This window comes from Mobula hypostoma, chromosome 2 (assembly GCF_963921235.1).
Source record: "Mobula hypostoma chromosome 2, sMobHyp1.1, whole genome shotgun sequence".
Taxonomy (NCBI): domain Eukaryota; kingdom Metazoa; phylum Chordata; class Chondrichthyes; order Myliobatiformes; family Myliobatidae; genus Mobula; species Mobula hypostoma.
Window position 1 is genome coordinate 183,192,341 of NC_086098.1, and position 13,427 is coordinate 183,205,767.

At 43.4% G+C, this 13,427-nt stretch overlaps 1 protein-coding gene across 1 annotated transcript in view; it reads right to left on the reverse strand.

Moving 5' to 3' along the window:
- Nucleotides 1-12,872, reverse strand: part of lama5 (laminin, alpha 5) — a 377,869-nt gene extending 364,997 nt beyond the window's left edge. The window contains exon 1 of the mRNA XM_063041218.1: nucleotides 12,537-12,872. Coding sequence (XP_062897288.1) covers nucleotides 12,537-12,797 — 261 coding nt within the window. The 5' untranslated portion in view covers nucleotides 12,798-12,872. The remainder of the gene's footprint in view (nucleotides 1-12,536) is intronic.
- Between the last annotated feature and the right edge of the window lie 555 nt (nucleotides 12,873-13,427).

The following is a 13,427-nucleotide window of genomic DNA, read 5'->3' on the forward strand; positions in this document are numbered from 1 at the left end:
ATTGAAGGTCACTGCACAGGGCAGTTGAGACAACTATTCTGCTACAAGCTGGACTGATGCATTGGACAGACTGGTAAAAGCAAAGGTTCTCCCCTGGACCCAGGATGCTAATAAACTTGTTTTTCATGGTAATTATTGGTGTTCTTTTTATTTACTCTAGAATTTAAATACAACAGTTGTCATGGGGGGGGGGAGGTAGTACAAACCTCTGAATTGTTAGTCTAAGCCATTACAACAGTAACATTACCACCAAATTTGCAAACTCATGTTTCAAGTTTCAATCCTACTTGTCAACGTTTCCTTTGAAATAACTGGGTATCATTATGATTTTTGCTCCTGAAAGATCATCTTCAATATCTAGCATCAACTATCAATTGTAACTAGCAAAAGATTACCAGCCAATCTCCCACAGCATCACCTATGGACGTGTCAAAATGGAGATTGCCAAATTGGAACTGAATTTAGCCTGTTTAGTCTATACAGAGCCATTGCTCGGATATTCCCTGCTTATATCGACAGTATTTGCAAAGTATGCTTTTGTTAAGCGGCGGGATGGAGACATGCCTCTACCAAAGGAGGTGTAACATGCTCCTTCCCTCCACTAGCCTAAAGGTCACCTGCTTAGCCACTTGACCAGGGTCATGTGAAGCCCTGAGAGCTGGTGGTGTATGGCTGGCAGATGCATGTCACAAGTTCCGGTTATGTCACCACTTTTGCCAGACAGTCTCTGAAGTGTATTGATAATGGCAGGGGTGATAGTGATCACAATTCTATCTCCTTCACCACAGAATTGGAGAGGGATAGGAACAGACAAGTTAGGGAATCGTTTAATTGGAGTAAGAGGAAATATGAGGCTATCAGGCAGGAACTTGGAAGCATAAATTGGGAACAGATGTTCTCAGGAAAACGTACGGAAGAAATATGGCAAACGTTCAGGGATATTTGCGTGGAGTTCTGCGTAGATACGTTCCAATGACACAGGGAAAGGATGGTAGGGTACAGGAACTGTGGTGTACAAAGGCTGTTGTAAATCTAGTCAAGAAGAAGAGCTTACTAAAAGTTCAAAAAACTAGGGTGATGATAGAGATCTAGAAGATTACAAGGCTAGCAGAAGGAGCTTAAGAAAGAAATTAGCAGTCAGAAGGGGCCAGGAAAAGGCCTTGGCGGACAGGATCACAGAAGATCCCAAGGCAATCTACAAGTATGTGAAGAGCAAGAGGATAAGACGTGAGAGAATAGGACCAATCTGGTGTGACAGTGGAAAAGTGTGTATGAAACTGGAGGAGATGGCAGAGGTACTTAATGAATACTTTGCTTCAGTATTCACTACGGAAAAGGATCTTGGCAATTGTAGGGATGACTTGTAGCGGACTGAAAAGCTTGAGCGTGTAGATATTAAGGAAAAGGATGTGCTGGAGCTTTTGGAAAGCATCAAGTTGGATAAGTCACCGGGACTGGACAGGATGTACGCCAGGCTACTGTGGGAAGCGAGAGAGGAGATTGCTGAGCCTCTGGCAATGATCTTTGCATCATCAATGAGGACGGGAGAGGTTCCAGAGGATTGGAGGGTTGAGGATGTTGTTCCCTTATTCAAGAAAGGGAATAGAGATAGCCCAGGAAATTATAGACCAGTGAGTCTTACTTCAGTGGTTGGTAAGTTGATGCAGAAGATCCTGAGAGGCAGGATTTATGAACATTTGGAGAGGCAGAATATGATTAAGAATAGTCAATATGGCTTTGTCAAAGGCAGGTCGTGCCTTAAGAGCCTGAATGAACTTTCTGAGGATGTGACTAAACACACTGATGAAGGTAGAGCCATAGATGTAGTGTATATGGATTTTAGGAAGGCATTTCATAAGGTACCCCATGCAAGGCTTATTGAGAAAGTAAGGAAGCATAGGATCCAAGGGAACATTGCTTTGTGGATCCAGACCTGGCTTGCCCACAGAAGGGAAAGAGTGGTTGTAGATGGGTCATATTCTGCATGGAAGCCAGTGGTGTGCCTCAGGGATCTGTCCTGGGACCCCTACTCTTTGTGATTTTTATAAATGACCTGGATGAGGAAGTGGAGTGATGGGTTAGTAAATTTGCTGATGACACAAAGGTTGGGGGTGCTGTAGATAGTGAGTGGGCTGTCAGAGGTTACAGCGGGACATTGATAGGATGCAAAACTGGGTTGAGAAGTGGCAGATGGAGTTCAACCCAGGTAACTGCGAGGTGGTTCATTTTGGTAGGTCAAGTACGATGGCAGAATATAGCATTAATGGCAAGACTCTTGGTAGTGTGGAGGATCAGAGGGATCTTGGAGTCTGAGTCCATAGGATGCTCAAAGCTGCTACGCAGGTTGACTCTGTGGTTAAGAAGGTGTATGGTGCATCAGCCTTCATCAATCATGGGATTGAGTTTAAGAGCCGAGAGGTAATGTTGCAGTTATATAGGACCCTGGTCAGACCTCATTTGGAATACTGTGCTCAGTTCTGGTTGCCTCACTACAGGAAGGAAGTGGAAACCACAGAAAGGGTGCAGAGGAGATTTACAAGGATGTTGCCTGGATTGGGGACCATGCCTTATGAGAATAGGTTGAGTGAACTCTGCCTTTTCTCCTTGGAGCGACAGACGATGAGAGGTGACCTGACAGAGGTGTACAAGATAATGAGAGGCATTGATTGTGTGGATAGTCAGAGGCTTTTTCCCAGGGCTGAAATGGCTAGCACGAGAGGGCATTTTTTATGGTGCTTTGAAGTAGCTACAGAGGAGATGTCAGGGGTAAGTAATAGTTGTTTTTTTAAAAAACGCAGAGTGCGCTGAGTGCGTGGAATAGGCTGCTGGTGGCGGTGGTGGAGGCAGAAACAATAGGGTCTTTTAAGAGACTCCTGGATGGATACATGCAGCTTAGAAAAATAGAGGGCAATGTGTAATCCTAGGTAGTTCTAAGGTAAGGACATGTTCAGCACAGTTTTGTGGGCCAAAGGGCCTGTAGTGTGCTGTAGGTTTTCTGTTTCTATGACACTGCCCCGAAGGCAATGGCAAACCAGTTCCACAGAAAAATTTGCCAAGAACATTCATGGTCGAAGACCATGATCGCCCATGTCATTGGACACAGTACATCAGAAATGAACAAGCTTCTTTCTTCTCCACTGCTTAGAAATCCTTTCCTCTTTGGTAGTGATACATGGTGGCTACTGCATTTTCTACTTCCAAAACTGGGATTCATTGAAATCAATGGAATTAAGTTTTAAAGTAGAATCACATTTAACATCCAAAGTTTAAACTAAATTTATCAAATTATGTTCCGTGTTACCACGTACTATGTTGAGATTCATTTTCTTGCAGGCATTTACAGAATAAAAGAAATACAGCAGAATTTGCAAGAACTATACATAAACAAAGACTGGCAAACAACTAATGTGCAAAAGACAAACTGCAAATAAAAAATTACTGAGAACACGAGTTGTAAAGATTTCTTGAAAGTGAATGTGTAGATTGTAGAATCAGTTTAGAGCAGTGGTGATTGCAAGCATCCACACCAGTTCAGAAGCCTGATGGTTGTAGGAAGGTAACTGTAATAAGAGAAAATCCGAAGGTACTGGAAATCCAAGCAACACATAAAATGCTAGAGGAACTCAGCAGACCAGGCAGCATCATTTGACATTACGGGCCAAAACCATTCAGCAGGACCGGAGGAAAAAAGCTGAGGTGGTTTTGGGGGGGGGGGGGGGCCAAGAGAAGAGAGAAAGGGGAGAGAGAAACACAAAGTGATAGATGAAACCTGGAGGGAGAAGGATGAAGTAATGAGCTGGGAAGTTGATTGGTGAAAGAGACAGAAGGCCATGGAAGAAAGAAAAGGGTGGAGGAGAACCAGAGGAAGGCAATGGATGGGCCAGGAAGTAAGGTGAAAGAGGGAAAAAGGAATGGGAATGGGAAATGGAAATGGAGAAGAAAGTGGGGTGGTTGGGGGGCATTACCAGATATTTGAGAAATCGATGTTCATGCCATCAGGTTGGAGGTTATCCAAACAGAATATAAAGGTGTTGTTCCTCCAACCTAAGTGTGGCCTCATCACGACAATGGAGGAGGCCTTGGAGGGACATATCAGAATGGGAATGGGAAGTGGAATTAAAATGTGTGTCCAATGGGAGATCCTGCTTTTTCTGGCAGGCAGAGTGTAGGTGCTTGGTGAAGCAGTCTCCCAGTCTACATCCAGTCTCACCGGTATACACCAGGAGCACTGAACACAGTGCATGACTGCAACAGACTCACAGGTAAAGTGTCGCTTCGCCTGGAAGGACTGCTTAGGGCCCTGAATGGTTGTGAGGGAGGAGGTATAGCACTTGTTCTGCTTGCAAGAATAAGTGCCAGGAGGTGGCAGAAGTTTTGGAGAATTATGTGCTGGACACGAAGGCTGGTGGGGTGGTAGGTGAGGACAAGAGGAACCCTATCCCTGGTAGGGTGGCAGGAGGATGAGGTTAGAGCAGAACCTGGTGGTGCAGCACCTGTTGTGTATTTGATAAATATATAATTATATAGCATATATACATTTAATATAGGGATGTATTCCAGACAACTGTACATAGGTGTTAGTACGATGTATTTCCTTTTACATTAGTGGTTCCCAGCTCAGGCTGTGATAGCCACTGGAGATAATCATCACAAATTACAGGGGGTCTGAGGATTCCAGCATTTACTAAGTTAACAAAGGAAAAAAAACTATTAGCTACAGTACCTCAGTGGTATAGCGGATGCCAAGTATCCTCAGGTGACTAAAATCATCATCCTAGCATATCATCAGATGATATGCAGCACATATTTTACCTAGCATGAACAAGTGGGGCTCCCATTTGAAAAGGTTGGGAAGAACCAATCTGAGTATTACTCAAAAGTGTTTCACTTTTCAATACCCTTATCAAGATTTGAAACTAGCAGAGTTACATTTCATGCTTATGCCTACCTTCCCCTAGGAGAAATGGTGGGAGCAGTAATGACTTTTTTTTACAACTCAGCTGTTATTGGTTAATTCAAAGGGCACTTAGAGTTAATTACAAAGTGCAGAGTCATGCGTAGCTTAAATATCAGGTGTGGTGGGATCCCTTCACTAAAGGAGATAATGGGGTCAATTGAGTTCTCAATGACAAAATAGCCCCCACTGTGATGTGCTTTGAAACAGATCCAGTTCATTCAACACCACAACTAAATTGGGTATTTAACCTCAATCTCTACAGTCATTACTCCAAACCCACAAACAACACGTATATTTAAAATCATTCAAGGGGTGTGGAAATCACTGACAAGGTCAGCATTTATGGGTTGACCAGCACTACCTGAGAAAGGAGCATACTGCTAGCTGATACCAGAAGGAATGGAAGGGTCAGCTCTAACTCGAGTGCGTTACATATTTGTCAAGCCACGTAAAGATTCTTCTCTAAACGATGAAAGATGTAAAAAAGTTTTATTTGTCAATGAACCCATGAACACTACTTCACGACTTTTTTGCACTATTTAATATATTACTGCAATTTATTTTTTTTCTCTCTACAATTATGTATTGCTGCCACAAAGTTAACAAATTTCATGACTTACACTGATATTAAACCTGATTCAAAGGTACATCAAAACAAAATGACATTTGATTTTGTGTCAACGGCCAACACAGTCTGAGAGGTGCTGGGGGCAGTTTGCAAATGTCACACTTGCAGTGGCAACATAGCACATCCAAAAACTCACTAACCCTATCCATACATCTTTGCAATGTGGGAGAAACCCAGAGGAAACCCCTGCAGTCATGTGAGAACATACAAACTCTGTACAGACAGCAGTGGGAATTCAATCCCAATCGGTGATGGCTGGAGCTGTACAGGGTTGCACAAAGTGTTACACTACTGCGCTGCCCAGTGCATCTGATGGAGTTTAAAACAATTTGGTTGTCTCTTGATCACCATACTTAACCTACTTTATTTAATTAGGAAAGATTATTATTTAATTAACTAAATTTAAATTTCAGTGGTCATGGTGGGAATTTAAGTTGACATCTGAAGATCATTAATTGCTCGAAATTTAATAGCATGCTATAACATTCTTTTCTAACCACATTCACAAATGTGGATATCAAAAGAACTGGAACAGACAGCAAGCTACAGTCCCTCTACATGACTAGGAACCAGCATAAGTGAAAATCAGATGTTTCAATATGAAGGGCTGTTATTGTGCCCTGGCAGTATGGACACAATGTTTTTTCCCAAAAGGCCACGAACATTCAAAGACTGTTTCTCACTTTTATTCCTTTAACCCTTGAGTTGACAGACCCAACTTGCTGAATTGAGGAGCAAGTACTTTCACAGCCAGCTGTGAAAGTTAATCTTACAAAACCGAGACTATTCACCGACTTGCACCAGGGAGGCACTGATAATTTGTTAATGCCACTCCTGCTAGGAGAGAAAATATAGATCAGTCCAGATTCCCCACTTTGAAAGAGGTAATCAACGATGCCATCTGGAGAAGGTTTGCTCTATGTGAAATTGGGTAGAACAAGGTTGGGAGAATAACCTATTGACTTGTAAACATAAATTTCCTCAAAGATCTATCAAGGGTAGGATTCCCCCTCAACAACCAGGCAATTCAGGATATTGCAGGCACTCTGCCCATTGTACCGGAAAAGGAGATCGAATATCTCAGAGGATTCACATCCAGTTATCCATTACCCAATGCCAATGGGGAAAGCATACATTTCCAAGGAATCAATATATTCCTTGGAAATTCCATATTCCTTATGAATTCTTTCCTTACTGATAACTTTCATACATGAAAAGTGGGCACTCTGCAGCAAAATGGGACCCAAAGTAAACAAAGTAACACAAAGTACTTCTTTGTATAACTGCAACACTATGTCTGTCCCCTTCATAAACACTAAACCACAATTCACTAGATTCCCAGCTGGGCTTCCAGCTCTCAGCCCCAAAGCAAAATCATTGCACTGAACATCTTCAAAACTGACCGCTTCATGTTTTCTCTCACACACCAGCACTGGTCCAACATAGATGCAGCAAATCTCTCAGCTGAGGTTATAATGCCTCTACGGAGTCAGACCATTTCTCAACATCATCTGATTATAACACGGCTGTGCATCCCCTCCACGACCAAGTACTACAGAATGTCTGCAAGTGCATATTATTGATTTGACTGCGAGACATAGAAACAGAATTAGTCCATTCAGCCCATTGAGTCTCCTCGGTCATCCGATCATTTTATTTATTGAGATACAGCCCTTTGAGCCACCCCGCCCAGCAATCCCCTGATTTAACCCTCCCCTAATCACGAGGCAATTTACAATGACCAATTAGTCTACTAACCGGCAAGTCTTTGGACTGTGGGAGGAAACCGGAGCAACCAGAGGAAACCCACATGGTCAGGGGGAGGAGACATACAAACTCCTTACAGGTGGCAACTCCATTTTCCTGCCTTCTCCCTGAAACTTTTGACACCCTTACTAATTAAGAACATATCAGCCTCCACTTTAAACACAACCACCCAATGACTTGGCCTTCACAGCCATTTTTGGCAATGAATTCTGCAGGTTCATCACCCTCTGGCTAAAGAAATTCCCCCTCATTTCCATTTTAAAGAGACATCCTTCTATTCTAAGGCCGTGCCCTCTGGTCCTAAACTCTCCCACATCATGGAAACATCCCTTCCATGCCCACTCTATCAAGACCTTTCAATGAATGTTCCACTCCAAAGATAATCAAGTTTAAATTTTGCTCACCTATCCCTGTATACAAGTTCATATCCTTTTTTCACCACATAAATGTGAAAGCATCAAGTATGCTAACAACACTGAGGCTGCAGACAGATCAAGGCATTGCCAGAAGACGATGAGGAAGTAGAGGCATTCGACTCTTTGGCTAATGGAAAATTAATCCTTGGGATGAGGGGGATGAGGGGGGTGAGGGGGGGGAGGAAAGAAAGTGATTGCTTGGGGCTACCAAGCAAGATCAGTATCACTTTGCTGACAAACAGAGAAGTGGCTTTTCCTGTCTGTCGAGATCAGAGACTGCAGCGTAGACGACAAGCAGAGGATGGGAAACGTGAAAAATGTGCAAACATTCACAGTCAACTTCCATTACTTCCACGTGGATGTTGTGTCAGGGTTGGAAGATTGTTTGAAAAAACAGGCCTGCAATTTTAGCTGGGATGATTGCACACTCCCTCCCACCCCCCCCCCACCACCCCAAAAAAGATTAACATCATTTTATTGCCTCTTTGAATAAGTCTACAGCTATCATCGTGTCCTTTAGCTTTATTCCAATTCCCTTTGATTTCTGACTTACTTGTCACCATCTTACTGGTAGCAACACCAAGAGCTCCATTTTCCTCTAACATACCAGTTAGTCTGCTGGGAAATAATCTCGTCAATATCCATTCCTGTCCCATTATCCCATCAACCAAGATTCATTTCCAGCACACAAGTGTAAAGGAGAATGAAATAATTGTTACTCCAGATCCAATGCAACACAAAAAATAAGATAAAGAACACAATAATAAAAAAATGCATAATATAAATACAGATGATAGCTTATATACATAGATTATATGTACAGTACTCTGTTCCTCTATCTATACACATATGTATAGCTAAGGTGCCCGAAACTTTTGCAGCAGAGAGCGAGTTTCTAAATCTGGCGGGAGCAAAGGATGTTGGGAATGGTGAGGGTGGCGCACCACAGGAGGGGTGTGGGACGGGTGGCAGAGGAGTGCCAGGGACAGAGGGCAGCACGGGTGCAGACACACCCAGCCCTGATACACCAAAATCATTTTATTGCAAGCAATTAGTTTATTGATCATTATAGAATGTCTCTCCAGTGGGTCCCACTCCCTCCCCTCTTCCCCCAACCATGATTCCCCTCTCCCTATCCTCTTCCCACTGCCCACAGAGACCCATATCAGAATCAGGATTATCAGATATGTCATGAAATCTGTTTTTTGCGTGTGTACAGTGCATACATTAAATTACTACAGTACTGTGCAAAAATCTTAGGCACCCTAGCTCTATTTATATGCGCCTAAGACTTTTACACAGTACTGTAGATAAAGTGACACTAGCTATAGGAGTGTCTGTACTCAAGGTGACTGACAGGAAATGTTGAAGTAGTGGCAGTGGAGGGGTGTGTTGGGGTGGTTTAGTGGGTAGTGGTGTTGATCAGCATGGGGAAAGGAACTGCAACTCCAACTTCCCCGAAAAAAAAACCCATTTTGCACAAATACGACAGCCGTACAATAACTGAAGTTTGCAATTGAGTTATCTTCTTTAGGAATTTGCTGAATAACAAATTGTATCCAAACCTGATAAAAACTTTTTTTCTGAAGCCATGTTTTTACAGTATGTTACTATTAAAATCACAAGGATGATTGGATAACGTTTCTTTTCAAGAATATGGCCAAGTGGTCACATGATTAACAGGTACAATGGCATTTGTATCCGCTTCCTTCCAAGGAAGTTTGGTGAGGGTTCCAAATCACTGGAAAGGGTTCAAAGGAGGTCCATGATAATGATTCCAAGAATGAGTGGCTTGTCAGGAATGAATGAAAAGCATTTGATGGTCCTGGGCCTCTATTCACCAGAATTCAGAAGACTGAGGGGTGATCTCATTGAAACCGATCAGATATTAAAAGGCCTCAACAGAGTGCATGTGGACAGGCTGTTTCCTATGGTGGGAGAGCCTGGACCAGAGGACACAGTCTCAGAATAGAGTAGTGTCCTTTTAGAGTGGAGATGAGGAGAAATTTCTTTAGTAAGAGTGTAATGAACCTGTGGAATTTGTTGCTATGGGCTTTACATATATTTAAGGCAGAGGTTAATAGATTCTTGATTGGTCATGACATGAAGGGATACGTGGAGAAGGCAGGAGATTGGGGCTGAGAGGAAAATGGATCAGCCATGACGAACTGATGGAGGAGACTCATTGGGCCAAATAGCCTAATTCTGCTCCTATATCTTATGGTCTTATTCCATAGGGTTGGCTCCTCTCACTGTTAAAGCACTATTCAAATTTAGGGATCTCATTTCAAATTCACTTACTCACTGGTTGGTAACATATCCCTGCTGACCTAGCTGGCAAGGTCCCTAGCAAGATATTGTTTGAGGAATGAGGGAGATTAAAAGTCCTGGCCTTCATTGATAGCATTGCACTGTGCCATCCTCAGAGACCCAACACAGTAGTTAAAACGTGTTGCATATTTTCACACATCACTGAAACACAGGAAACACTGAAGTTTTATCTCTTGAAGCCCTTTGACAGCAATTACTTAAATTTTCTCTTTTAGTTTCAAAGTAAAGCCTCCCATGCACAGGAGTTCATGCCAGGCTTATGTTACCAGGCAGGACTGGTGGTGTAGAAAGAGTCGCATTTACCTGCATTTAAAAACATAATTAAATTTGATTAACCCTTGACTCATTTGAAGTGTAGAAGTTTAATGTTGTTGAATGGACCCAGTCACCCAACTGCCTGTTCTCATTCTTTCCTCAGCACAATTAATAAGCAAGGCGGGATTTTATATGAATGATTAGAATGGGGGAGGAGATGTTCTCCCTGGGGCAAGCATTGAAAGATTTACTGGAGGGGTGCTAGATAGTGAGCAGTTTCAGAAGGCAAATTGATTCCGTTAGTTGATGGTTCCTGCTCCTCTGTGATGGGTTCATAAAGTCATAGGGCCTCTTTCCACGCTGTATGGCTTTTCGGCCCAACTTCTCCATGGCGACCATGGTGCCTACCGGAGTTAGTCACACTGGCCCGAGGTTTGCTTGTATCATTGGCATTGAACTCATGAACACTACCTCCCTACTTTTTAAAATTTGTTTTTGCACCACCAGTGCCAAGCTGTATCGGCCCTAGTGCCCTTCCCTTGGACAACATTGGTGGCGTGGAGAGGGGAGACTTGCAGCATGGGCAATTGCCGGTCTACCATACAACCTTGCCCAGGCCTGCACCCTGGAAACCCTCCAAGGCACAAACCCATGGTCTCACGAGACTAACGGATGCCTATGAATGATTTTAATTTAACTATTTAATATACATACACTTATTGTCATTTTGTTTTCTCCTATATTCATCATGTATTGAATTCTACTGAAGCCGCTAAGTTAACAAATTTCACGACATATGCCGGTGAAATTAAAACTGATCCTGATTTTTTCCTGTCCATGTACCTGTCAAAATCTCTAAGTGATGAACAAAATATATAAGGGGAATGCGAGAAGTCCTTAATTTTACAATGCCTAGATATGATCTGGAATTGAACAGGCACCTGACGGAAATAATTCAGGGCAATAGTACTGGCGGATTGCTCGAAGTGTGTATTTTTTTTTGCCTTGCCCAACTCTAAACAAAACCAAAAAGCGCTTCAGTCTGCCTTTAACCCGTTTTAAACGCGACCAGATCCTAAACCTATTACCAGTTATAATGTGATTAAAATTGAGCGCATCAAACAACACCATAAACCCGTGATCACAGCAGCCGAGAGCTTAATTAAAGACAAACTTTCATGAAAGACAAACAAACTTGGCAGCCGGGAGACAAGCGAGCAATAGATTGCGTACAACCTGCACAAGCCTGTTAGAGTCGTCGAAACAATGTCGAGTAAAGGCAGGGAGAGATTCTGGACTGGCCAAACATTCAATGAAATCTAACACCAACCTTTTTTAAAAAAATGGAAACCTGCAGAAGGGGAAGGGGGGGGTATAACAATATTCCCTATTAATGATCCAGATCAAAAATTCAAAAATTATTCGCAGTGGAGTTAGAATACTCATCCTCGAAGAACAGGGCAACTAGTTGTTTGATGTCAACGGACTGTACTGGGGGAGGGCGGATTGCCAGCACACACAGCGTGGGCCGAATGGTCCTCCAATCCCATGTCACTTAAAATCTGAAACTAAACGGGAGGCAATGTTTTTCGCGCTCTCTCTCCCGCTCCCTCAACGGCAGATTTACGGTCACGGCGGACTGAAACAGCAACTGAAACAGAGATTTGCATCAACTTTTTAGGAGAACGTGCTTTGCATTTCTTCAGAGCGCAGAACAAGAGTCAACAATCTGACCGCAGCGTGGGTTTAAGAAGATAGACCGAAGTTAAACAGTTTTACATGGATAATGCTCGGGTTACATCCAGTCTACTTCACCGCTGCAAATGTGGTATGCGGGACCCTTTACTCAGAACAACCTGCCGCCTGGGAAGCCTATAAAGTAGAAGTTTCCGATTCCCCGTGTACCTGCAAGCCAGCCAATCTTCTCCACCGGCCGAGTACACCCAGCTAATACTCAGCGTGTATATTGGCGCTGCTGGTGTTTGCCTTGGGAGATAAAAACTATTAAACACCGGACTGATGCAGTAACATTTGAACTTTGGTAAACACACGAACACAAGAAACGGGGTTTAAATAGTAATACAAACACTCTGCCTGATCCAATACAGCAGAGTGCAGAGAACAGTTTGATTAGGGGCAAAATCTCCCACCTAGAACAAGCGAGGGAGGTTATTCACTGTACCTGGATAGTCTGGCTGGGGTCGCCGGATACTGGCCCGCCAACCAGTTTGCAATACAGATCCTCGACCGGCCGCTCATTTTCATCCTCTCCACAAGTGGCCGTGGCTGTGATTTGTGTTCCCTCGGCCAGATTAAAGTAAGGCGGGTGCAGACTGAAACCATTCACACCGTGAGCATAGGTGAGAACCTCTTGCGCCGGAATTAACCTTACGAAGCAGTAGAGATTTACAAGGAGGGCCGTGACTCCCGTGCCCCTCGCCATCTTTCCCCCGAAGATGGCTCACTGAACCCTGACTACTCTCATTGCTGTTGCTCGAGGGAGAATGTGAGTGAGCCGCGCTCCCAGCAAGCGGCTCCGCCGGGGCAGGGCCACCTAATCAAGTGATGATGCATCAATCACCGTCCTCCTTCCCTCCCCTCGCCCACGATCACAATGGAAGTATACCTTGGATTCAACAGGAGAGCGCTGCAATCGCAATCAATCAATATATCTATCTATCTATCTATCTATCTATCTCTCTATCTCTCTCTCTCTCTCTCTCTCTCTCTCTCTCTCTCTCTCTCTCTCTCTCTCTCTTCTCTCTCTTCTCTCTCTTCTCTCTCTCTCTTCTCTCTCTCTCTCCCTCCTTCCCCCCCCCCCATATTTTTAGAATCATAGAGTTGTTCAGCACAGACACGGGCTATTCGGCCCATCAAGTCCATGCTGGCTTTTCTTTGCTTAACTGTGAACCAGTCCCATTTGCTAGAATTAAATCTGTATCCTTCTATGCCTTGAACAACATAGAATATCGAACAGTACAGCACGGGAACAGAATGTTGTGCCAAACTAGCTAAAAAAGTAAATCAAAAATACTCAAAAACTAATTCCTCCAACCTACACATTGTCTGTATC